The sequence below is a fragment of the Chaetodon auriga genome, chromosome 9 (genome assembly GCF_051107435.1).
Source record: "Chaetodon auriga isolate fChaAug3 chromosome 9, fChaAug3.hap1, whole genome shotgun sequence".
In the NCBI taxonomy this organism is placed as follows: domain Eukaryota; kingdom Metazoa; phylum Chordata; class Actinopteri; order Chaetodontiformes; family Chaetodontidae; genus Chaetodon; species Chaetodon auriga.
Window position 1 is genome coordinate 17,959,386 of NC_135082.1, and position 26,282 is coordinate 17,985,667.

Consider the following 26,282-nt stretch of genomic DNA (forward strand, 5'->3'; position numbering starts at 1 on the left):
ACTGGCCTTCTTCAGGGTCTTAAATGAGTCAGTGGGCAGTTTTTGGAGAAAGTCATCGCCTCTCGTCTATTCTACGGCATTGTCTGAGCTCGTTCTTGTCGATTAACCAGAACCAAGAGGAGAGAGCGCGTTAGTCCAGTTTTAGCAGCTCTGCACTGGCTTCCTGTAACATTCAGAATTGATTTCAAGGTCCTCATCCTTGTATACAAAGCTCTTAACGGATGAGGACCAAGCTACATTGATAACTCCCTCATTCACTCTTTTGCCTTCGAGAACGCTGCGATCATCTACTGCTGGTTTATTGGAGTTTTTCAGCAACAGCTGAAAGAAAATCGGAGATGCAGCCTTTGTCAGTGATGCCCCAGAGCTCTGGAACACACTACCTACAGATATCAGGGAAGCAGCTCGCAAGATACTTTTAAAAGAAAGCTAAAAACGTGTCTCTTCACTTTAACTAGCCTCGACTTTCCTGATACAGGCCTGAAGTGTTTGCACTTTGCCTTGCGCTCATGCACTTCTTCTAAAATGTTGTATTTCGCTTGATTTCATGCTTTCTGTGCAGTCTGTTTTAACTTTATTTTTTCGCTACTACCCAGTGGGTTTTATTTTCCATTTTGTCTTATGCATTCTCTTTATAAATATTGCGTTTCGTGTTTTCTTTAACCCCCACAGCACCACAACAGGGTGGTTTCTCCCGGGGCTGCTCCGGGCTGCGCCTGACACAGATAAACCCACAGTGAGTTTAAACCCGTGGGAAGACGTTCTGGGGGAGGCTGAAACAGGCTTATTTCTGTTAATCAAGACCGGTGGTGGATCTGCGTCCGTCGGGAAATTGGGGGGCTGTGTGTGTGTGTGTGTGTGTGTGTGTGTGTGTGTGTGTGTGTGTGTCCGCACACGAGGCGAAATACTTTGAGTTCTCGCCTATTAAATTTCAAATTGCTGACTGCCACTGTAGTAAAGGAATAAGAGAGTGCGGAGACCTTTGACGCTTCTATTTTCATCCTTATTTTATCTTATTTTTACTATTATTATCAAGTGGGCTTTACTCTCCATCTTCTTCATTCACATTAATTCTCTATCCCTGCTTTCATGTTGGCTCTGTGTCTTTTCTTTATGTGAAGCACTGCCTGCATGTGATTTCTTTGTTGCAAAAGCACTTTCAGCTGCAATTCCTGTATGAAAGGTGCTATATAAATAAAGTATTATTCCTTATTATTATTGAGTTCCTTCTAAATCAGGAGCACCCGCTTTTTCTTTCAACCCTCTCAGCTTCAAGTAGTTCATCAATGTGATGATTTGCTAATAACCTTTTGACAAATACTCAATTAAAAACAGTACAAAGACGATATACTTAATATTTTACCTCAACTCCATTGATTTTTGTAAATATATGCATATTCTGAATTTGATGCCAGTAACACACGACTTTAAGCCGTTTGCACGAGGTGTTTCCATTATTTTGTCCACCTCCTGCATCTTGGACTGTGTGCCGCTGCACATCTGCTCTCCAGCCCCATTTGCTCGCCCTTTCCATCCTCCCCTCAGGAGCAAAGCAAAAATAATCTTTTCAGCCTCACTGTGTTATTCTGACCCTTTTCTTTCCATTCACATTCATTACCAGGCCTACGACCTTTCTTTATTAAAATCTGACATATGGAGCCAATCAATAAATCATCTGAGGAGGGTTTACTTTGGATTATCTGTTATCTGTCATATAGAAAAATAAATAAATAAAACAAACGCTGGGCAATAAAACTGTAGGCTGAGCTGAGAAGATACCACCGAGCAGGTGATTTGTCATCTGAGTCGTGTTTATCTAACAGTGCTGACCTTTCGATGGAGGGAACAGAGTTTTTCTCTATCTGTGGAGAAGCTATCGGCTGCAAAGGTTCAACGAGTCGCTGTTGTTTCCGCCTTCATTTTTATAAGATGAAACACAAACATTTACTCCCTTTTTCTGACAGGCAAAGTGAAAAAGCAAAAAATACAAAGATAGAGAGAAGTGGAGGAACAGGTGAAACCCCATAATCTTTAAGGAAAAGAGCAATGTTATGAATTTCTGTGCTGAAGATAGATGAGAGGCGATCATCTGAGCGCAGAGACAAAGGAAACAGCTCGCCTGCTCTGTCCAAAGTTAAACAAAATCTTGCTGCTTGAAGCTCTAAAACTCATTAACTAATTGGCGACATCTTGTTTGCTTAAACCGTACACAGAGATAAATTGTTGCCTGGCAACTTGTGTGATGACAGGACAGCAGGACGTCAGCGCACCGAGTCGCTGCTTGCTAAGAAGTAGTTCCAGCACATCCACAACTTGTCATCTTTATGGATGGCACTGTCAGTCTGTGAGCTGGTCTGCTGGTCCCCCACTTTGGTCCAGATTGAAATATCTCACCAACTATTGGATGGATGGCCGTGAAGTTTGATGCTCGGGTTCATGTTCCCCTCAGGCTGAACGGTAACTTCAGTGATCCCTGACTCTTCCAGCGCCATCATCGGGTCAGAATTTTAATTTGTTTAATATTTGGTTTATGGTCAAACACCTGAAGAGCTGATGGCATTCCCACCTGCCTCAGCTGTAACCTATGTTTAGAGCTAATTAATCATCAGCATGTTCGAGCGGCGAGCAGCGCTGTAGACTCTGAATCTTGTTACATGTCTGTTTGTGTATCGAACTAAAATGGAGTCTCTATGCAAGTCTGTCCTTGGACTTTCTCAGCAACCGTTAATCCGATCGACTTCACACTTGGCATGTGTATTGCTGAGGACCCAAGGAAGCGCAGTGTGGAGTGCCAGCTCTTGAGCTACGAGGCATATTTATTAGTAGTGCATTATTACCACCAGAAGTACACAGTGTGTAGTGTATTTAGACAGGACTCTTAGTAACTTTTACACTGCTGAACAGCAGGCTGGATACAGCTCGCTCTCCATCGATCGCTACAGTGCATTCAAGAACAGATGAAGGAAGAGAGACTGGAGATCACAGTTTTGTAAGTTTGACGTTTTGTCAGTTTGGGTTTTATGGTCACACCTGGAGGAGATGCGACAGCGCTGCCTTTGGAGATCTCCCATCTAGGTGATGCTTCACATTCTCTGGATGCAACGTGCCTGCCTGCCTGCTCCGGGGAACAAAAGCTCCCCCGTCGCACTACTGAGGTATGAAAAACCTGGGGCTTATTCATAGACACTGAATGAGGCTTTCACTTCAGTGAGGCCATAAAATGTAAAAACATCACGGTAGGTATATTGGAGGAGGCACAGTATCGAGTGTGAAGTTGTTTGGAAAAGCGGCTCTCAAGAAAGCTGCAGGCAGGAATACCGGAGGCCAAGGAATCGGCTGGTTGTGAACAGGCACAGTCTGAACAGGCGCTGCACTAGTGGATAAACAAATGAGATACATAATGTTAATTAGTGCTGGTAGCCTGAACTTTGGACAGAGCCGGGCTGGCCGTTTCCAGTCTTTATGCTAAGCCAATTGCCTCCAGGCTCTAGCGGCTTATTTAACACACAGACATGAGAGCGGTATCGATCTTCTCATCTGACTCTCTGCAAGAAAGTGAATAAGTGGATTTTCCAAAATGTCAACGTGTTCCTCTAAAGTAAGATGAAAGGCGCTGGGAGATGTGCTCAAAACTACAGACAAGCCTGAGGTTAAAGCTGAGCTGAGAAACATTCATGTCTGAGGCCGAAACATGTTGTAATCACACATTAGATATTACATAGCGACTATACACAGCACAGTGTGACTGGAACAAGCACCACACTGAGCACCACCAGCAGATGGCAACGATGGGCAGCAGCGAGGGCCCAGTTGTGATGGCAGAGCTGTTGCTGGATATTGCATGTCAAAATAAATTCACGCCTTTTAAAGGATTAGGCTTCCCCTCGTTACATCACAAACCTCATTACAACACGCATTTATTCAGCAGAAAGGACGCAACTCCAGATATGCAACAACACACAAAGAAGTGGGAGGGGGGGGTGTGACAAGTCAAATAACACGATGCTGTGTAAAATAAAAACTACAAGCTCATAACACCCCTTTTCTGAGCAATTCACATTTCTTGCATGCACTTAATGCTTCTTGACTCCAAGTTCCTCTGGGTATTGCTTCATTAATGAATGCAAATGGAAAAGGCTTACTTCAGTGGTAGAGTATGAATAATGGAAGTGCTCTGGTAATGTTATGCAGCTAGTGGAATTAACCACAATCGTAGGAGGGAGGGGTGCTAAGTGTAGAGGGTCAGGAATGGGTTAGAGAGACCCACAACGAGCATCGCAGACGCACCTTCACATGGATCTTGACTGGGAGAGGGATGCCCTCCTTCAGCTCTTTGGTTTGCTCATTGAAGTCCTTGCAGAACTGTCCGATGGGGATTCCTCTCTGGATGGGAAAACAGGGATACAAACATGGGAAAATGAGGGGGGATCGTTTTAAAATGTATGAGAAGCCTGAGCTGGCGAACATTCAAACGTCACTCGTGTCACACCGTGCTGCAAGAATACAGATGCCGGGGCTGCCGTCAGTCAATCACAAAACTTCAGAGAGGTCTGACTACATTTGCACACATGAATGGTTCAGGGAAAAGGCGTGTCACGGTATTCGTGACGAGCGTCAGTGTTTGTGCGCTGTGACATTCTGAGACGTTTTTACACTTCATGCTACTTATTCTTGTTATATTCACACTGAGATGCATCTCTGTGTGTGTGCGTGTGTGTGTGTGCGCAGCCCTCTGTTGTTCCAGAGTGTTTGTGTGTGAGTGTGTCTGTCACTCGAGCTATGACTGAATGCATGTTGGTGCCCAGAGCCAGAGAAACCCAGTGATGAATGAGCCTCCCATTTTCCAACTCCTGCAAGGCCAACCAGAGCGAAAGCAAAATGGATGGGTGACATTAAGTCAACACCCGGCCAATGCTGCTCCTTTGCACCATTCCTCTTTGGAGCTGAATTCAGTGGAAATGACTAATAAAGAATCTAATTATTACTGCAGAAATTTATACTGACCTTCAGCCACCATCCTTCCCAAAGGCAACACACTGATTGAAATGTTCATTTCAGACACGAGGGGAAGAAAAAAAGGGTTTTTATACAGTTTAATGGACTTGCGAGCTTCTATTGCTCCACAACAGAGCAGCACACAGCATTCAGACTCTAATAATGGATCTGATGAAAAGTCAGTCATCCTGAGACATTCTCCAATGACAGGACGCGGAAGACATTTATTTGAACTTAACGGAGCAGAAACTTCTCTGAACATCATTTCCACTAAAGGCTTCAAAAGCACCTGATGAATTCTAATCAGTGGCTCGATCTACACGCGCCCATCACTTCATTAGTGTCCAAAATGCTCCTCATTACTCACTGGTGCTTCTATGCATCCGCTGACACAGTAACAACAAACTGATTGAAATTTTAACGCATTGCATCACGAGTCGAGGCAGGTTATTGTTTCAGAGCTGATGGCTTCTATTTGAATTACAATATCCAATTAATGAAATGAAACGCAGCTACATCCCCAGAGCCCTCACTAGGCTCTACCTTTCCCCCCCTCCCTCCCGTGCTTATTAATAGTAATCCCATGTCAACCTCAATACCTTCTACCCGTGCCCTTCCCTCCCTCCACATCCCATAAAACAACATTGCAAGGGTAAACAAGTGGGGAGGGAGCAATGAAGGAAAGTCTAATTAAATATGGATTAGTATAAAGGCTGTGATGTTGGGTATGAGTCAAAGCAATCCCTCGGGCTCTGCCTCACACATTCAGCTCCCGCTCCTTTCCTTCTGTTCAGCCCATGTCGGATAATGATCTCTCCCACCGACTCAGATGGCCCTTTCATGCCACACAATGCCATGAAAGGGCCTCCCCGAGCCGCCAGAGATAATGCGTGATGCTTCTGAAATGTGCTTAAGCACGGACGGCGAGACATTATGCAGACAGAGGAGCGGCTATTCTAAAGATAGACAGAGGCGAAGACTTCACATGGCCTCCCTGACCAGACAGTCGGTGCTAAAAAAAGGGCTCGAACAAACATGAAAAAAAGGCTAAACAGTGGCAAATAAGAAAAAAAGACTAGAAAAAGACTGGCCTGAGGACGAGAGACCCACTTGGGGATAGCAGTTTGCCCTGACTTCCGCGCACAATTAAGCATGCACCAGAGACAGGTAATCATATTTTAATTAAGCTGTTCCACGAGAGTCCAAGCATCTCACATTCTGAAAATGACAGCGTGAGCAAGTTTCATTTTGGCCTCGGGCTGTTTAATAGTTTAACTGCAGTAATTACCGCAAATTGAACCATGTTGGTAATTGCAATCACAGTCTTTAAACGTGGCAGAGGGCTGGTGTGCCATGAACGCAACTTTCAAGGTTGGCTCCTCCAACTTCACATGACATTTATCAGAGAGAGGGAGAGAGAGAGAGCTGGAACAGTAACATTCATGCCCTGGCCAAATCTCTAACCCCGCTCACTGCATCTGAGCATCTAATCATCCTCGAGTCCGAGCTGCTGGATAAATCCTCTCTCTTCCACCATGACTGATTAGAGCCGGGTGCTCTCCAGTATAAAATGGCTGCAGCCCATCACCCAAGGCGGGGCCTTCCACGCCGGCTGTGGACAAGGACATTCAGCCGCACATCTTCAAAGACTTCAGAGATCCTGGGCACCGGGATTAAACGCTAATCTACGAAGATATTTCTCGCCGTCAAATCCAGCAGCGACAGTGGTGAGTAATTGCTGCATGATCCATTCAAGATCAGCGCGGCAGAGTCTTATTACTCGTAATTATGGGAGCAATTAGGCATTTGCAATTAAAATCTGAGAAGTGTCCATTTGATTTGACCCTTCCACCATATTCTCGGCAGTCTTTTTTGACACTCCCTCCGTGTTAATGTGATTGGCCTTTCAGCTTCACTAACTCTTTTTAACAAGATGTAGCCCTGGTGTGGCGGGATGGTGTGTGTGTGTGTGTGTGTGTGTGTGTGGATGGAGGGGAGGAGAGACAGGAATGGGGAAGAGAGAGACAGCTGAGGTGTATAAAAGTTGTCAGAATGTGGCCAGTGATCGTGGTCAATATTTGAGCAAAGAGAGGAGGTTTGTTTGACCAATGTGAACGAGAAGTAAAGCGAAGGCCGCAGGAGGTCCTCATGAATATGGGTGAGTGTGCATGTGTGTGTGTGTGTGTGTGTGTGTGTGTGTGTGTATGTTTATGTATGAACACTTCAGCCTCATTTCAATCTGACAAGACTATCAGTTCAAGAGTGGGTATGTGTGCATATTAAGCTGCCAGGGACTGCTGACGGTGAGGAAGTGTTCACTGTGTGCGGTCGCAGGTGTCTGTGCTACAGAGAGAACAAGGGAAAAAAAAATGAGAGGAGAGAGGAGGAGAAAGGGAGTGGAGGAGGAGGAGGAGGAGGGGGAGAGAGATGGAGGTAGATGAGAAAGAGAGGGAGAGTAGGTCAAGAGAAGTATTGTGCTTATGGAAGCGTGGCAAACATGGAGATAAAGGACACAGACGCAGGATAAGGCCTTGGGGCAGGAGGCGGGATTAATTGCCCCTGGCACACAAGGCTACTCGATAAATGGCCCCGGGCGGTCGACCCAGAGGAGGGCTGCGATACGGTGGCGAAGGTGTTACAGTGGAGAGAGGCTGGTGGGAGGCGAGGTTAATTAAACTCTTCAGTGTGAAACACTCTCATTCATTACCTTCATTACCTTGTTCATTTAATCTGCTCCGCTGTTGGCATTTTATCACATTCAGCCCCATTGTAGCGTCATACAGCTGATTAGGTTTCATGTTGAACCCTCAGCTGCAGAGGAGGTAACTGAGAGCGAGCGCGGCAGGTCAGTTCAGGTCTGACAGACACAGCCGCACACAGCAAACAGCACAAAATAAATTGAGTTCACGCTGGACATGCATTTTACTTGATTTTCCACCCTGGAATCAGTGGATTAGTCTTAAAAGTGGAAAATGAAAACGATTTTCACCCCCAGCCTCCAGTGAACTGTGCTGAGGCCAATATACAGCCCTGCATAAAAGGAGCGCTGCTCAAACGGGCGTGAGCGCAGAACTGACGGAACAAACCAAATTCACAGACTCATCGTTATAACAGCCAAAACAAGCCAAAACTTCACTTCACAGCAGTGTTGTTGCTGTCTGGATCTTTGCTTAAAATAGATACAGCTCCACTTTTGGTACCTGGCACCAGAAGAGGAATTTGCTGTTTGAGGGCATGGTGAAAGCAAGAAAGCAAGCGAGCGGGCGAAGGTGGAACAAAATGGATTGCATCACGACAAAACATCCCATTTTCGACTCCATTAGGTCTCCCTCACAGTCTTGACAGTGTTGTGCTTTTTGCCACTTCACATGATTAATCACGTGTGGAGGCTGCAGCAGAAACGCAGGAGCCTGAACTGCAGGCAGCTGAGGCTCCACGCTGGAGATGACTGAACAATCACATGACACGCTGACAAGTGGAGGAGAGACACACAAAGGAAAGAGAGTCAGGAGCTGGAATAAAGTCTGACTGCAACAACAACTGATAGCAATGTTGTAACAAAGCGTGTGTTGTGTTTGTGGAGTATTCAGAGAGATAATAGTGAATTTTGTACACCACAAAAATGTTGTTTTTTAAAGACGAACTGCACCAATTTTACATAAAAAAGTCTTTATGGCTCTTGGGGAGAACTAGTGCATGTGTGGAAAAAAAGCTGTACGAAGCCTTTTGTGGTTTCAGAGGGAACTGTGCAGCCTGATAAACTGACTCGAGTGATGTCACTTGAGTAAGTGTCGCTTGGGGCTGCAGACAAGTTTGAAAATAAAGAAAATCCGAAGCCTGCGCCTTATCTCAACTTGAGGCTAATGCTCGAGGCTACATTAGCACGCACTAGCATAAATCTCAGCTCAAACTGCCGGTGAGTTGAATTGTGGGTAACGTAGGCGTCGGGTTTTGATGAGGGAGAAGACAAAAAGACATCTCTGGTTATGAATTTTGATCCTTTTCTTGTGGCTGGCCATCATGAGTCTAAATCATACTCTGAGATGACACTGAGAGTAAGAGCCAAGAGGAGGGAGGTGAAGGGATTAAGGCCACATGGCAAACAGGGTGTTCGCCATGCGCGTGGAGGTCAGCCTCACGGCTAATGTGGAGCATTGTTCACTGTTGACGCCTTTAGCATTCTTGGACAGTCTGTAACCCCATGTGTCCTTCCAAACTTCCCCAATCATGTCTGAGGCAAAAAGTGATGACTGCACAGTACTGTGGGCAGCCTGTCCGCCTGGCTGCCCCTCGCCCTCCTCTGCTATTCTCACTGTTCTGTCCTGTCCTTTTTCCTGCCTCCCCCCCCCTCCTCCTTCTCTCTCTTCTCTCTGAAAGTGAGCCAGTGTTCACAATGACCTTCAACCACACCCACAGGGAACAAAAAGAAAGAAAACAGGAGCACAGCAGCAGGATGCAGGAGAGAATAGAATAAACAAGAGGAGATGGGTGACAGAAAGAAGAAGAGGGGTGAAGAAGAAGAAGAAGAAGAAGGAGGAGAAAAAAAAAATCCCACGCTGAAGTGAGGAAAATGGAAAATCTCTCTTCTCTTAGAAGCCAGCAGAGCGCAGAGCTGAATCTGACAAGAAAGATGACTCTCCATCCCCTTTCTCACCAGTCTGATTAAACCTCTCACTCTAAAATGAACCCGGCACACTCAGAGCCACAGAAACGAGGGAGTTGAGGACTTGAGCCTTTGCTAAAGGTGCAGATTGGAATACCTACAGATGCACTTGAAGGAGCAGTACCTTGAAAGCAAGGTGATGCAAGGAAACTCCCTAAGAAAAAATAATAATTGCCTCGGCGGCTGACAAAGGAACCAAAATTAAATTCTTGAACAAGGAAAGCAGCCGTCTTTCAAAACGGTTTGCAAAAATTCATTTTGGGCCAGATCTGCTTCAGAAATTCCCAATCCCTCTGTTTAAGTATGCAATAAGCCGGCTGTAATGAGTTAATCTACAACAGAGGGATGATTTCCTTGTGTGGCTAAGACAGTAAGCAGACAGAGGGAGGACTAATTAAAGTTGTAACATCTGCCTTCTGAGCTCTAAATGTGTCTACAGGCTACAAGCATCTTTCGCTCCACTTCCTCCGCTCTCATTTGAAGCGAGGAAGGGTAAATAAGGTATCAGCCTGCTCCCGAACAATACAACTAATCTTCTGCGAGTGGCATCATCATGATTACCATAACCAATGAGTATACTGTAACTGGGTGCTTTCAAGTATTCATAGCATCTTCCAGCTTAACTTCCACAGCTGATGGCTGAGGAGAGGAGGAGAAAACTGAGGAGGGTGGGAGGTCTGGACTGGAGCACGTAACATGCTTACAAATTAACAGCACAACCAAACTCGGACAGCGTGAGTGAGTTTCTCCCTCGTCCTCGTCTCCGTGCTGCACGGCTCTGCCTCCTCTCACACGAGCCATCTTTCTCTGCTGGATCGGTCTGCGGTCCCCACTTTAACGATTCCGCGTCGCCGCTGATGCTGCCGCTCCACTTCTGACCGACTTCCCCGGCCGCTCCGCACAGCCGGAGCCCGACTGAGGAGCAGCAGCAGCAGCAGCAGCAACAGCAGCAGCAGCAGCCCCCTGCACGGCTCTCTGCCCCCGCTGCTGTGTCAAAAGATAAACCCGACAGCAGCAGAAGCAGACACTGCGGGAGGTGACAGATCCAGCTTCAGAACCAGATCGAGCCTCTGCAATAAAGCGCGGAGCCATCGGAGATATCGGCCACGCCAGATCTGCACGGCGGGAGGAAATCTTGATTAAGTGTGAGCCGATTTTTTTTTCTCCCTCTTGTTCCCGCAAACTCGGGTTTGCTTGGTGTGGCTGTGGCGATGACTTTCCCCTCTTGCAGCCTCGAGATGAGCCATCTCCCGGAGCCTGACTGTGTACAAAGAGCCGGACTGTAGGACTTTATCACCGCGCCCGGCTCATCAACGACAATAAAAGAGACTTTATTGGTCACCGACAGCGCTTCTACTTGGTGGGGGAAAAGCGGCTTTACTTGCTGTAAATCAAGCCAGGAGCATCGAGCCCAAGTGCAAGACGAATGGTTTGGGTAACTAAAGCTTCACTTTACTACCAGCCATGCACGGATAAGCCCACAGTACCTGCTGTTAATAGGGCAGTTATGAAACAGGTGTTGCAGAGAAGCGGTTTAATAGAGGTTGTTAAATTGCCAGAGGATGCAAGACGTCGCACCACAGCACTGCATGCTGGGGCACAACATGCTAACCACGGATTTTCAAGAAAAAAAAATAAAAATAAGCGTGATAACTCTGTCAAATAAAACAACAAACAAATAAAAACAAGATTCTGGGGCAACACTTTGGCTGCTACCTAACAAATCAACAGATGTTTCAGTCATGTGGCTTTAAGTCTGGGGAGGGGATTTATTCAGCAGTGCATTATCAGGGATTGCACGCTGCCTGGCCCTCTATTAATTAATCATTTGCACATACTGGCAGAGATGTTGTCCTGATGCCCTTGTTGCTCCAATGGCACCTGTGATAACTTGTGGGGGTTTCTCGTCTTTGATGTAATTTGGAGCTCTAAGAGGCGTGTTTATGGAAATAAACTGTGCGTGTAGACAGATTAATCTTTTTGCCCTACATGGATTTCTGTCCACCTGGAAATCACCCAATATTAATAGAAAACAAGTGCAAGTGGCAAACCCCACCCCTTGCTTTATCTCTGTCAGTCTCTGTGGGTGTGTGTTGCAAGGAGCCTTTTGGGGATGATTACTTAGACACTAGCGCAGGTGGAGGGAGAGCCCTGTCCACTAGTGTCACACATGATAAGCTTTAAGACAAGAAGCAGAAAAAAAAAAGGATTTTCAGAGCAGGGCAGAACAAGCGTTCACAGCTGGAAAAAAAAGAAAAGAAAATGAACTCATCTTTCACCTGAACTATTACATGCCATTACTCATGCTTACAGCGAAATAGGTTACCTCACCTTGTCAACAGCAGTGCCACTTCCCAGACAGGGGAATGATGAATTTGGCCATTATTGATGAGCTGAGTGGACACACGGGCTGTCATCCCGGTCCCTCACTCAGGACAGAATAAATTACACAGCGTTGACAGAGACTCAAAACACAAACACGGGCTGACAGGGAGATTTCCAGGGTGAAATTTAAGGCGCAGGTGGAATAACTTAAGAGGCACGACCTCGAGGAAAAGCCAGCTGCAACAGTGGCTGTAAACTTCTCCACCCTCCCCCCCCCCCTCCGGTTTGTTCCCAGAGAAAGAAAAACCAAATTTAAATTCCAATATCCTCTCAATCTGTGGCTTGGTGAAATTCATTCAATTTTTCGGGGAATGATAATCAAGTTGCAGCGCTGAGACAAAAGGCTTCATAGACAATCAGATATTACGAATGCTGGCATGATCCATGCCCGTCCTCCCACCATGCCTCCCAGCGGATTAATCAGCCGAGATCGTTCCTTTCCTCATCTCTTTGATTCATCTGTTGCAGAACAAACCCTAATGTCTGCGATATTTCAATACCCTCGGTGATGAATACATTTGGATTCATCCAGGCCAAGCTGGCACACGAAATGCATGTCTTCATATAAGTGGGTGGAAGTCACTTTGTATCTGTATTTGAGTCTTTTCCTCTTCATCATTTTCACCCCTTCTCCCCCTGAGCTTATTTATGAACTATTACCATCATGCAGTAACACTTTATTAGGCATGTAGACAGCCAAGAGGCCTATTAATCTTTCACTTGCAGTCATATGCTCATTCTGCTTCTCCACACACGCATACACAATCTTAAAACCCCTTTTTTTCACCCAGTGGAGTTCCTCAGCCCTTTTCAATGATTCAAACAGCACTGAGGAGATGGCAGAGCTCCTGTTAGTCTTACAGTGAGGGAAGTGATGCGTCTTCCATTGGAAAGATATCAATTCACACTTTACACTGGCAGACTTTTCTCAGAGGCCGCAATCACGCTGACAATCTTTCGCTCGATCCCGCTCAACTGTTGCCATTACAACACATCTGAGCCGGTAATGATTTTATATTATAATCTCATCGATCCAGTTGAGGGGTTGACACCCTCCGACTGGTGCTGAGCAGATAACAGGCAGTCCACTGGTCTGTGCTGCGCTTTACAGCTAAACACGATAAAGAGACGTTGGTTCGATTACGCTATAAAGTCAATGATCATTTCTCACGCCATGTCAATACTGAGGTTTATACTGTCTGCGGCTGAGGTATGAGCTGCAACACACAAAAAAAAACCCCCTTCATATTCAGCCAAATTAGCATTGCCTGCATGCTCTCACCCAGACGTACACAGTGTGTACACAAAGACATGAGTCAAACCCATCTCTAAACAAATAGCAAGTTATCAATATTCATCTGAAATGAGAGGGGAATTTGCGATGATTAAAGACTGCAGCACAGTGTGAGAATAAACATGGCAGACTATAGAGGCAAAGAAAAGGCTTTGACAGGGCACCTAGCTGCGTCTGAATGCAATTAATTAATAATGAATAAGATGAGTACAAAAAAAAAAAAAAAAAAAGAACAGAAACAACAACAACAAACAGAACTTGGGGAAAATCTCAGAATCAAAAAGAAGCAATGTTAAGACCTTTATGAAAAATGAAGACTGTTTAATTCAACGAGCCACAGAGGAAAAAAAGGACACAATCTAACAGGCTTCTCAGCTTGAGCAGCCAGGGTAGATGCTGCTCTGGCCAAAGATGAAGGGCACTCACTGCTTACTAGGCAGCCAATGTCTTAAACCATAGCAACAAGCACAAAAATATTTTACATTTGGTCTGAATTAATGCAGGAAAAAAAACAAACATGGTCTTATCCTGCAGACTTGTCAGTTTCGCCGAGAACAGATGGCGGCGTGTAATGCGATGTGAGCGGACTTTGAATTCTGTCGATGTAACAGATTTACCACTGTGCTTATGTGCATGTCTCTTTCAGGCATGGTGCCCACGCCCCAGGTGTGCGTATCAACCCTGGTCACGGTGAGCACGATGGCAGTGGTGGACCTCTACCTGCTGGAGCAGAGCATGCTGGGGGCTCGTGGTCTTCCCGGACCAAGTGTGTGGCAGTACGCGGCAGTGTTGCTCGGTGACGTGGGCTTCCTGCTCGCGCTGCGCTTCGTGTCGGCCGGTGTGGTCTCAGAGGCCCGGTCGCCGCGTCGTGGATTTGCCAATGCCCTCTGGTTCCTGTTCCTGTCCCTGCTCCAGCTCAAGCTCTTCTTCGTCTGCCATAACTACAGGCAGGAGCGCCGGCCGCCCGACCCGCTGGCCAGGAAAACCCTGACGCTCCTGCTGTCCATCTGCCTGCCCTCCCTGTTCCTGATCCTGACGGGAGCTGACCACATGACGCCGCAGCGCAGGAAGCAGGAGGTGCGGGGCCGGCTCCTGTGGGTGGTAGTGGACCTCCTGGATGTGCTGGACCTGCAGGCCGGGCTGTGGGAGGCCCAAGGAGGGTCTGCAGCAGGGACTGGAGGGGTCGTTGAGCAGAGGCTGCCCATCTGGGCCGAGGGCCTGGTCTTCTTTTACTGCTACGCCCTCCTGCTGCTGCTGCCATGCGTGGCCCTCACAGAGCTGGGGGCCACCAGCCTGCCGGGACAGAGGGGGCCCCGTAAGGAGGCTTTGTACCCTTGGCTCAGCTTGGTCACTATCAACATATTCACCCTGGCGCTGAGGGGCACAGGCATGCTGTGGTACAGGGACTCTCGTGTGTCCACCGTGTTCCTGGGGAAGAACCTGCTGGCTCTGGCCGTGAAGCTGAGCTCAGCATGGGAGAGACACAAGCAGGAGCGCGATGCTGCGGGGGCTGGGACTGTGGCTGGAGCAGAACCAGGAGACTCAACCTTGCCAAGCCAGAGTTCAGGGCAGGGAGAGGGCCAGGCCCAGGGGAAAGCCCCTCACTCTCATTATCACACACTGTCTCGCTCTCAAAGCCACACTCTCTCCCACGTCAGCCTGGAGCCCACAGAGACGCCCTTAGGACCCTCTTTCATCTCCCATGAACTCTAGAGAGTCACTCTGAACATGCACGCATGCACAAAAGCATGTACCCACATCCAAAAGTCGGACCAGCCAAGTCGGTATCAAGTCCAAACAGATAACTCGTGTTGAATTTCAGTACAACAGCGATGGATGCAATGCAAAACTGTGGAAATGCATTTGGCAAGCTGGGCTTTCAGCACATTTTGTTGTGCTAAGAATAACTCAAAATGCATTACTGTGATTTGTGGGAGTGTATTTTTAAATCGAACACTGTGATCACATCTATCAGACTGTAAAGAATATTCCAGAAATGTATGTTGAAGTCTAGTAGTGTTTTCTCCCCTCTTTAATCTGGGCACAATGCCACAGATGTGTCGACACCTGGAAGTCGCAGTTTGAGGTTTTCTTCCTAACAGTTTAAATTCTGATTAATATGCAGTATCTGTTTGGAGCTGAGGAACAATCATCTGTGATTTGCTTATTTTTTTAAATATTTGTTCAGTTAATGTGGTTTGTGGGGAAAAATTAGGTCAACACTCTTCTCCCATCGGATGCCAAAATACAGACCTGCAGTGACCTTTAGCGTACATTTTCTGTCACTTTACGGGGAACCTTCACAGAGAAAAGTTTAATACAAGGGAGGGATGAATTATTTTTACCATCAGTACCACAGAGACATGATTCAAAAGCCATCTACCAGTAAAACTCACACTCTACACAGTGCTCAAATATTTCAATGTAGAGTATAACCCAGTGAATCCAAACCTTTTTGGCTTGTGGCCCTTAAAATCAAAGTCTATTCACAATCTCAAGAGACGCTCCCTTCTTAGATTTTTCTTATTTCAATAGGTTTCAGAGGCCGTAAGGGGTAAAGCTATCCCCTTTTCACAATAAAAAACGGTTAGAGGAGAGTCAGAAAACCACAATAAACATAATATGTGCAGTGGATGTTCTCCTCATATATCAAATATATTTTTACGACATGACCTTCCATATTTATTATTGCGACCCCTTGGAGGATCCCAACAAAGGGTTGTGGTGCCAGACTTTCATTCAAACCAAAAGGGAAACACCAGCTGTTATTACTTATTAGTTGCCTGGCAGGAAATATTAATCAGTGAAATCACTCACTGGTGTTTGGTTGGAGTGAAAACCTGCAGACTCATGGGCCTCATGCCCGGCCATCCCTGCCAAGCTGTGCTTTTTTGTCTTTTACTTGATTTAAATGCAGAATTTGAACATCAGCTCGAGATGATTTTAGAAATGCATACTGTTGTTGATGTTAAAAACATCCGGTAACGATTTTAGCACAACAAAATGTGCATAACTCCAGATTGAAAATATTTATGAAAGACGCCGTTTCCATAAATAAACTCTTTCAATGGGACGGCTTAAAGATGGGCAATAAGCATTTTGCATCATCTTAATCCTGTTGCAACTCAAACCACAGTAAGGGTCTATTTTAGTACATTGTTTACAAAGACAGAATGCCAATGTAAGTAATCCCTTTACAGTTTCAGAACACATTCAAAATTCATGTTTTGCTGTCGTTTGTACATGTTTCAGAAGTCTTAGTCATTTTCAAAAGTGAGGAGAAAAAACTGTCTCGCTGCCTGTCCAACCCTCAAATCCCCCTTTTCACTTGAGAGGAAAGAGTTAAACTTTTTAATTCCATTTGAATTATGGATGGAGCCAGTCATTCACTGATTTATTAAGGTGTGGATGCTGTATTTGGGCATCATGGGATTGTGGGTCAGAGCAGCAGGTGTAGAGGATGTACAGTACAGATAAGTGCCTTGTTTCCTCATCGGACCACGAGCCTCTGAGTCGTCATGAGGCGTGCACATTATGTGCACCATGTGGGACTTGGTCATATTACCGTGTGTATACTGTGAAGTTATTCCACAGCTGTTGTCAGCTACACCTCCAGGACAGAGTGCAAACTAATAAAGTGTTTCATACTCGCCTAGTGTTGACAGTTCATTGGCTATTATGTAGGAGCGTTATTGGCAGCCTGTCACCCACACATAGGGGGAAAAACAGCAGGAGTCAGTCCAAATTATTCAAGGCCAAGAGGCCTTTGGGACAAATAGCTGCCTCACACTTTCAAAACTGCTATTATATAAAAGTCAATCAACGCCCGATTTGCAGTCACCGAAAATTGCGTGTTTTTATGTTTCGCTCATGCTGGAACTGCTGAGGTGAACGGATGCCCCCCCGACACACACACACACACACACACACACACACACACACACACACACACACACACATATTTAAGCTAGAAAAAGCCTGCTCTTTGCTTCATGGAGTGGCACCCTGACAAAAGGCCGTCATTTATCACAATTATGCCAGCGGCCCCATCAGTCCGGATCCTCTCGCAGTAATCCTTGAGTGTGCTGTCTTGTTGTCTGGCTTTAATGCTGAAAGAGAGCGAGAGGTCTTGATGTGATGGGGTGTGCATGTCAGGAGTTGTAGTAAGTGTGTGCGATGTTTTTCCACAGTGAACGGGCTCTTTTTTTGCTCGCAGCGGCTGTGAGTGCATGCATCGGCCTCTCCTCTGAGCTTTAATGGTCCTATTAATTGAAATTGAGGCTATTTGTCAAAATGCAAACGCTTATTCTCACTGCTTTATGCTTGATTTACAGGCTATAGTCACAGGATGTATGAAGACTAATGCACACTCAGCCACAGAAAGAAATCCAGTTAAAGTTTCAGTGGGGAATTTCTCTCCGGTTCAGAGAGACTTTTAAGGAAAAACCACAGAGGGGTAACCAGTGTAGTAGACAGCATCCAACTCTCACCTACCTTCTTTCTTTCATCTCCTTCTCCCTGCTCACTCTACATTTCAAACACACGCATTCTGGATGCACTCCCTGTTGGGCAACTTCTCATATTTCTATTACACTAAAAGCAGTGACTGCATAGGCAGCAGCCTCTGCAAATGACTACCTCCTAGAATTTGTTACACCTGTTAAGCTCTACATACAATGCTCAGCATTTTCCCTCAGCTCCCGCCGACTCTCATAACCTGCTCCTGAAGAAAAGTGCACAAGCCGCTCTCCTATTTTCTTTCTTCTTTTTACCGCTCTCTCCACCGCTCTCTATTCTTCCCCTCTATTCGCCTGTGCTAATTTCATTCTAGCCTATAATTATTCTCCTGTACCAAAGCTGTCAGTTTCCCTTTTTTGTCTCCCATTCCTTCCTTTATTTCTCTCGTTTGTTTAAATTTGCCCCGCAGCCGACAGGCAGCCTACCTATCTGCACTTCCCCTGTCAAGGGTGGTTAGTCAGAGATGAGGGAAAAAAACCGAGGAGGAGAGGCTGGCTAAGATTAAAGGGCCGGGGCCACTGCCTAAAGCAGAGCGGCTGCCGACTGCCATTTATTTACCGTTTGCTACACAGAGTGTGAGCTTGATGGAGCACGGGCGCCGGGAGAGACGCACGCACGCACACAACACGCCGCACAGACAACAGCGACATCCCAAGCAGCCCAAACGGAGGCACCTTTAGACAAACATATGGCTTTGTTTTGCTCGGTTGAGCACTTGGTTACAACCCATCTCACCTCATTACCCCTGACGCAGTGACAGCTACAGTATGCCTTCGAGCTTACACCCACCTTGTCTGGCAGAAAGAGCCACATTTAACAGACAGATGTCTAAATCATTTATCATAGCACACACCATCAGCTTTTGGAGAGAACTTCAAAGTATATTCTGTGAGAAAGAAATGATGCAAAAGACTCGGAGACTCTTATGATATGCAATGCAATACCGGAGACGAACGCATACTAATATTGGTCTCAGATGTCGGAGCGGCATCAGGCTAAAACAGGAGATAAGAACTGGTCAATTTACGTGATGCTCCAACAAAATGAAAGAACTTGGATTGAAACTTTTAGTCCATTCCTCAGTTAGCTGACGGACAGAAAATGAAACGCTGAACTAATTTGATTATGGCTTAATTGTCAAAAGTTTCTGGCTTCTAAAACACGAGGATTTGCTGCTACGGACGAACTAATCTTTAACAACGAATCTTTAAACTGAACTGACTGTACTGAATCAACGCTGTCACTGAGTGAATAAGAAGCTTCTAGCAGTGGAGCTCCACTTACTGGTGACTGAGAGCAGCGCTGTCAGCTCAGCTGGGATTCACAGTATGTTAATTCCTCGTTAAAAGCCTGTTAAAAGACGACGAAAAGCACAGAAATAATCATAATCCGATAACTGTATATTATTAACCTTACGTACGATGCTCGTATGGGTTTGATTGTCTGAACTGAACGTAACAGCTTGAATTAGCAACAGACGGACCGTCCTGCTGAACTGAAGACAGGCAGAATAATCAGTGCTGAACTTGGTTGTATGAATGGTGATGCGTTCACTTACTGTTGTACATACTGAAGTGCATTTGAACAGTGATGTGGCCTCATAGCTCTTAGAATTAAGTGCACAGTCATTGACTACGAATCCTTGAACTGAACTGATGAAAAGATTCAAATCAGGGGTGGAAGAAATACTACTGCAGTGTAGAAATACTTTGTTCCAAATAAATGTGGTGGAGAAAAAAGTACTGTAGTGCACATACAAGTACCTTGATCAGAAAGTGCATTTTGAATATGTCACATTGTACGTGGCTATTTATCACTGTTTTCAGTCTAAATGATTAATTAATTTAAAAAAAAAATCAGTTGATAATATGATGAGCTCATTTGCAAAAACAGATTACTTTTTCTTAAAATGAATAAACCAGCACAAGTTTGACTGACATTAACTGGAGAGCACAATAAAGAAAAAACACGTTTTAGGAAAGTAAATCAAACCGGACGTCTGTTTTTCCAAATGAACCTCTCATATATTGCACCTACTTCTTAGCTGAGTTCATGAAATCAAAAACAAGGGAAAAAAACTGAAATGTGGAGGTTAAAAGGGAAAAAAATACAAGAAAGCAGTTTCAAACAACACAAACATGAAGCTGAGTGCAAGACTCCAATCAAAACTAATCACACACAAAATAATTTCAGTGGATTCATTCATCCATTATTTAACACGCCTCTGGCTGAAACAGAATATCTGGACCAGACTCAGCGAGGAACAAGCGTTCAAAGGTGAAATGGACCAAACAAAGACCGCACTGCGTATCTGTTGGTAAAGAAACCGCGATCTTGAGCCGTCATACATTTCAGATTCTTCAAATTGATCCCAACCATAGCATCTTTAGGAAAGGAAAACGTGTTTTTCGGGGGAAAGAACACCCAAAAATACCACACGCGCCCACTGATGCTGACATATCAGCACTCACGTCACTGCGACAGGTTTTCATATGATGTGCGACTCTGAGGACTGTTAAAAAATTCATGACTGCTGTTTTGGAGTTTTTATGTATGCTTATGGGAAGCTGTCATTAAAAATATGCCCTCTGTCAAGAAAAAAGCAATTCTGCAGTTTTTGCACCGTACAGTATTTTCTGTTATGCAAAATTATGCAACGAGCTGAAAAATAAAAAAAATCAAGTTTTGGATGAATGTGCCGAACGGAGAAACTCGGTGACCTTTAGAGTCGAGAGTTGAGTGACAGAGCGAGCTTCTTAATTCTCAGCTCAGAGAACTCCAGTGTCGCCGAGAGGAAGGAAGATTTAGCTGAGCCTTAAATGTGATCAGTAAAAATGTTTAAATCAATTATACATCTAACTGGTAAACAGTGCAGAGAGGGTAAAATTGGGTTATTACGGTCTCTTCACTTGGCAGCGGTTAAAATCCTGGCTGCTGTATTTTTGAGCAGGAATAAAAGAGGCGGAAATGGGATGAGATTAAAGCATAGATCCTCCTCTTTGTTATTGGATAAAAATGTCTGGATGTTTCCCAACTGTGGGAATTATTACTGTACTCGCTGCATAATTCCTTCAAAAGTGAACTCACTGTCAAACGTCAGTGAAAGAGGCTCTGACTGCTGCTCCGCTCATGAGAACTGGATTTTTAAACCTGTGTTAATACTGCGTTAATACAACACAATCAGTTAATTGATTTTTTTCCCTCCGCTTGGGAGCAGTGAGAACAAGGCATAAACACAACACCTGACACATTATCACCTTTTAGGTTGATAAGTGAACTTGTTATTAAGCAGTTGCCTGCGTACACACCCGGCTACGGACGGCGAGGACGGCGGTGATTTGTTTCGTTATCTTGGCGAGATAACGAAGCTCGTTTTCTCACGATAACGGGTTAATTTGTTTCATTATCTCGAGAAAACAAACGGCGGATTTCTCCACATATTGAGATAATTTATCAAGAGGAAACAACCAAGTAAAATTCTTAGTGGATCATCACATGCACACACTGCGCTGTGGGTGGGTGTGAGAGTTTCAAAGGAAATCATTTTGACTTTTCGGAAATCTTTACCATTTTTTGTTTTTCCCTTCTGATTTGATAAGGGGGTATTTAGATTATGGCTAATTATTGTGAGGGACAGGCTTATGCACAGCGGTGAAAAGCAGTCATGTTGCTGACCAGTGGGCTATAAACAAAAGAACTGGACTTAGCAGAGGAGGACTGGAAAAGAAAGTGCCCACAGTGGTGGCTGTTTGAATTTTATTTACATAAATAGGCAATACTGAAGTGCAGTCTGATGTGTTCATCAATAATTGGTACTAATTGATTTGGCATTTTCAGCTTAAATCAGTTGCTACAGCTGTCAAGATGCCATTTAAGCACGCTGGCACAGCACTGCAGATCTCTGATGAACAATATAAGTAATAAGAGTTAACAGCCTTTTGTTGTCCTGTGATAACGAGATGAATTAACCCGTTATCACGGGAAAACAAGCTTTGCTATCTTGAGATAACAAAATAATTAACTTATGATCTGGAGATAACAGCATTAAAAAAAAACAAATTATTGCAAGCATGGCTGTTCTCGGCTTCTGCACCCTGCAGATACGGAGCAACATTATCATTAATTTGGAGTCGTGCTTCTGGCCACCTGATGAATCCGAGTCCAATATTCACTCCCCTTTCAGCCGTTTTTGTTCCACTATGTTCACCAGTTAATCGCCAACTGTGTGTGTCTGCGGTTTAGTGCTGAGCAGGTAGTGTACAGTGAGTTTATTACAGCTTTTCTGCTGAAATCAGCTGCCTGCTGCGGCTGAAAACAACACCGCGAGAGCAGTGAGAGTGAAAAACAAAACAATGAGTCTGAAGACTTTGAAATGCTCTGAGCAGAGCTGCAGAGTTGGGTGATAGTTGAGTTTGTCAGCATTTGGAGGGAAAGAAGGACTGAGCTAAGAGTTGAGCTGGAGGGTGTGAGAGGAGGGATTGCTTAATGATTGAAACTAGACAGTAACAAAGTAGTGGACAGGGATGATGAGTCAAATGATCCGATAGCTGTTCTGATGATCAATTAACAGTTTATTTTTTAAGAAAAAACACCAAATGTGATGATTCCGGCTTCTCAAATGTGATGATTTGTGCTTTTCTCTGTTTTATCTCATTGTGAACTGAATATTTATGGATTCTGGACCACTGGTCAGACCACTGACATCACAGTGAGCACTGAGAAATTGGATGGACATTTTTCACTATTTGCCCTTTTCAAAACTCTAAGAATTAATTGATTAATCAAGAAAATAATCAGTAAATGAATCATTATAGAAAAATATTTGTTAACTGCAGTCCAAATATGTGAATAGAATAAATGAAAATGATATCAAGTAGATGAGTAGAGCAACACAGACAAAGAAAACAGCAGAGAAATGTGTTTAAAATGATCAATGTCGGAGCAGTAAATCTAAGTCCCGGTCCATCAGGGACCAGGTCTCCAGTGATGAACAGATAGTATAGTTTATGTTGTGCAGCTGCTGACAGCAGAGTGCATCATTTTGAGCAGAACGATAAAGTAATGGCACGGTTACTGTGGACGTCAGGCAAGAGAAATGTGATATTTTCAAATCATTTACCTCCTTTCTGACATTCGCTTCTCCCCCCATATAATTAATCATGTGCAGCTCTTTTCTGCCAGTTTTGTTCAGGTTTCCATTCTCCTCTCCGACCGTCGCCATTAAGACACAGAGATGAATGAACCCAGAGAATTGATCTGGTTTTCAAGTGTGCAACAGCATGCAAGGCTGATGAGCGCTGTCCATTAAAGAGGCTAACTAGATCTCATTTGTATGTGCAGGATGATCTGCTGGGTTTTCATTCAATCTCACAAAGGACAATCAAACTTTAAACAGCTGAATGGTCGTTAAAGCAGCAGCAGATTGTGCCTTTATGGTGCAACGTAACATATAAATTTTACAAGGAATATTTAAAACAATACACTTGTGTGATCAGAAACAAAGACAAGGTTAATGAGCAGAACAACAGCACGGGACATTTAGGTTCCAGAGGGATGATTTTATTTACAGCGAAAACTAATCCCGCCTCTGCTTTTTCTACCTGCTCACTCTGAAGCCTCTTTGTTCATCGCTCAGTGTTTGAGGACTGCTGACTTATTTTATTATTGTACAAGCCAATACATAAATTTTTCAAGCTGAAATTGGCATCGGTGGTGAAAAAGTTTCAGGGGGTGCATCCCTGGGTAATAAAAAAAACAACACAACCTCAGCTGTCTCTCCGGAGCAATCGAAGCAGAGAGAAGTACACAAGAATTTAAGAAACCTTCACAGGTTCAATCCCATTTCATCAACTGCCGTGTAAAGAGTGAGGCTAATGTATACGGACAGCTGCTGTGGATGGAGGCGTTAGTGTCTTTGGCCTGGAAACTGTGAGAAAATAGTTGCAGACTGAGGCAGAGTGTGGCACCCACCTGCACAATGGAGCTGTGCGACTAGAATAAGAATGGGAATATGAATAGGGCTGTGGGAGGAGATGGAGGTGGTGGTGGGGATGTACAATGGGGTGACTGAGGAGACAGAGGCAAGTATTTGATTGGCAAAGAGAAAATAGGGAAGGATCAGGTTGTCCCGTGGTTAATGAGAGATGTGTGCGGAAGGTCAGTTGATAAAATTAAGCCCCGCTCCTGCAATTAAGTTAATACTCCTGATTACTCGGAGCGACCAGATGGAACAAGAAGAGGAATCGTGAGTTATTTTACCTGTCCCAGGATGGGGCCGAGTGGAGGTCCAGGGGCTGCTTGTCCTGACCTGACTATGGCCCGGATTACACCGCTTGTATCCAATTTCTTCACAGCCTTGGCTGCCTTGGAGATCTTTGACATCCTGGTGTGTCTGGAAAATCCTTAAATCTGCCTTCAAGTCAACTGAGAATCCATCCACTGAAAACGCAAGAAAAACAAACAAATTAGTCTTTCAAGAATACACAAGTGCAACAAATCATTTACACGCTGGTCTTATTAAAACGTCATACACTCAAATCAATACCGATACCCACAGGCAAAACCCGTGCCTTTCCATTCTGCAGCGGGCGAGTAATTAAAAAAATCTTTGCCTTCGATCGGCTCAGTGAGAGCCACTTTCCTGGAGGTGTTTGCGCTGTGGATCAGCAGCCGAGTGAGATGCTCGCCATGCTGAAGATCCTGAGAACTGGCAGGATTTAAACTTCTCTCTGAAAGTCATGGTGTGCATGCCAAAACGCCTCCATAGCCTCATCTTTGTTTTAGATGTGTCAACACGAAACTCCCTGCGCCGACCAGCTTCCTCTGCATCAGCAGAGGTCAAGTGTCAAGGGCAGAGGAGGAATACGCAACAATTCTTACACACGGGGCAGGAAGTGAAATCCCCTTATATAAACTCAAAGACATGTCGGCTTTTTCATTCCACCTTAAAATGCATTTACAAAATTAGGAGTCAATTAGTGGAGTGTGGAGAATGGCCTGAACTGCTGGCCTTTCTCTGGGGAGGCAGAACACATAAAAGCAGGCCTATAATCCTCCGCTGGAATAAAAGTGATACTGACACAGCTGTAAAAAAGAAAAAAGAAGAAGAAGAAAAAAAAAAAAAAGATCAATGACTGGAGCCAAGGGACAAATACAAGTTTTAAGGTTGAGCCTTGTGATTCAGGGGAACCCTGCATTCAATAAAAATAAGCACTTGAGGGGAGAGAAGAGGTCCTGCAATGATTCATTGTAGGCAACAGAGGGTATCCAATTAGATCAACAGAAGAGACAGTACCAAAAAGATATATGGGACCTCATGCTGCTTTAGAGCAACAAACGGGGAGAAACTGCTCCCAAGAAAAGTTGTGATTCTATCTGGGCTGCTGATTATCCAGCAGCCGTTAAAGTGCAACCACCATGAGGCAATATTTGTAAGGGCATTAAGGTGATGCCCACTCTGCAGAAAGAGTCACGAATAGAATCCATTTATAGTTTGAATTCCCTCAATAGCTGTCTTTACAATGTAACTCACATACACTGCTACTTTCCAGAGGTCAATTTCACGCTTCTCACCTAATGTGTTCAGCCACTTCATTGTTGAAAAATCGTGTTGCAGTTCAGATCAATTTTGGAGCCAGTTAGAAAATGGAGAGACCAGTATGCATTAAATCTGAAGTGAGAAACCCCACTCCTGTTATCAAACAAAGACAGAGAGACTCATGAATCCTTAACAGGCAAGTGGCAGAAAAACAACTAAAACAGCAGTTTGAGGGAGGATGCAAAAAAAAAAAAAATATCAACCAGTGAAATGACATACTGTACGTCCAGAGAGACGAGGCTTAACTGAGTTTGGTGACTGTGAGAGAAAAACAATTAGGGCCAGCATCAAATGTTGGGTTTAATTCCAATTTGGGGCAAAGGGAATAACAGTACTGAGGGTGGGGAAATGACAGCGTCATGCTTTAATGCACCGCAACTCCAATCTCTGTTGGCGTATGAATAATAAAACCGCAGTTCCCTCGCAAAATGAAATCACTCATCACAAGGCCAAGCAGTTAGCGCTGAAGAAGAATTGACCTACATAAGGCATCACAACTGCACTGACAGTACGTTTCACGCGGCTGGATTTACATTAGATTTAAGGAATAAGGCAGCATTAACCGCGCAGAGGCAGGAAACATGGTTCAAGGCACTACAATAAGCCTCAATCAGAGCTCGGTTAATGTTTTGCTGTGAAAAATCAAATCAAAGCCGCAGTAATTTGAAAGGAACAGACACAATTTTGAGCTGCTCTTTAGGCCAAATATTATATTCCTACGGCAATTACTGGCAATGGTGTCGCCGATAACAAGGAGTACACAGAAAGAGCAATTTGTTTGTGCCGTGTAGATTTGCAGCGTAAAAGCACTTTGTTAAAACACGCTTGAT

General features: G+C 44.7%; 2 protein-coding genes across 4 annotated transcripts in view; one reads left to right on the plus strand and one right to left on the minus strand.

The window, feature by feature from the left end:
- mrpl11 (mitochondrial ribosomal protein L11) overlaps positions 1–26,282 on the minus strand; it is a 40,057-nt gene that overhangs the window by 4,433 nt on the left and 9,342 nt on the right. For 2 of the 3 annotated variants that reach the window (XM_076738448.1, XM_076738450.1), the window contains exons 2-3: positions 24,114–24,293; positions 4,288–4,383 (exon numbers count right to left, since the gene is read on the minus strand). In XM_076738448.1, coding sequence (XP_076594563.1) covers positions 4,288–4,383; positions 24,114–24,236 — 219 coding nt within the window. In that variant the 5' untranslated portion in view covers positions 24,237–24,293. Of the gene's footprint in view, positions 1–4,287; positions 4,384–24,113; positions 24,294–24,409; positions 24,564–26,282 lie in introns of those variants that run through there. The other variant, XM_076738449.1, reaches the window with a different exon arrangement.
- On the plus strand, positions 10,376–16,989 carry tmem265 (transmembrane protein 265). Its single transcript, XM_076739707.1, has 2 exons — positions 10,376–11,093; positions 13,984–16,989. The coding sequence occupies exon 2, from the start codon at positions 13,986–13,988 to the stop codon at positions 15,048–15,050; it is 1,065 nt and encodes a 354-aa protein (XP_076595822.1). The 5' UTR covers positions 10,376–11,093; positions 13,984–13,985; the 3' UTR covers positions 15,051–16,989.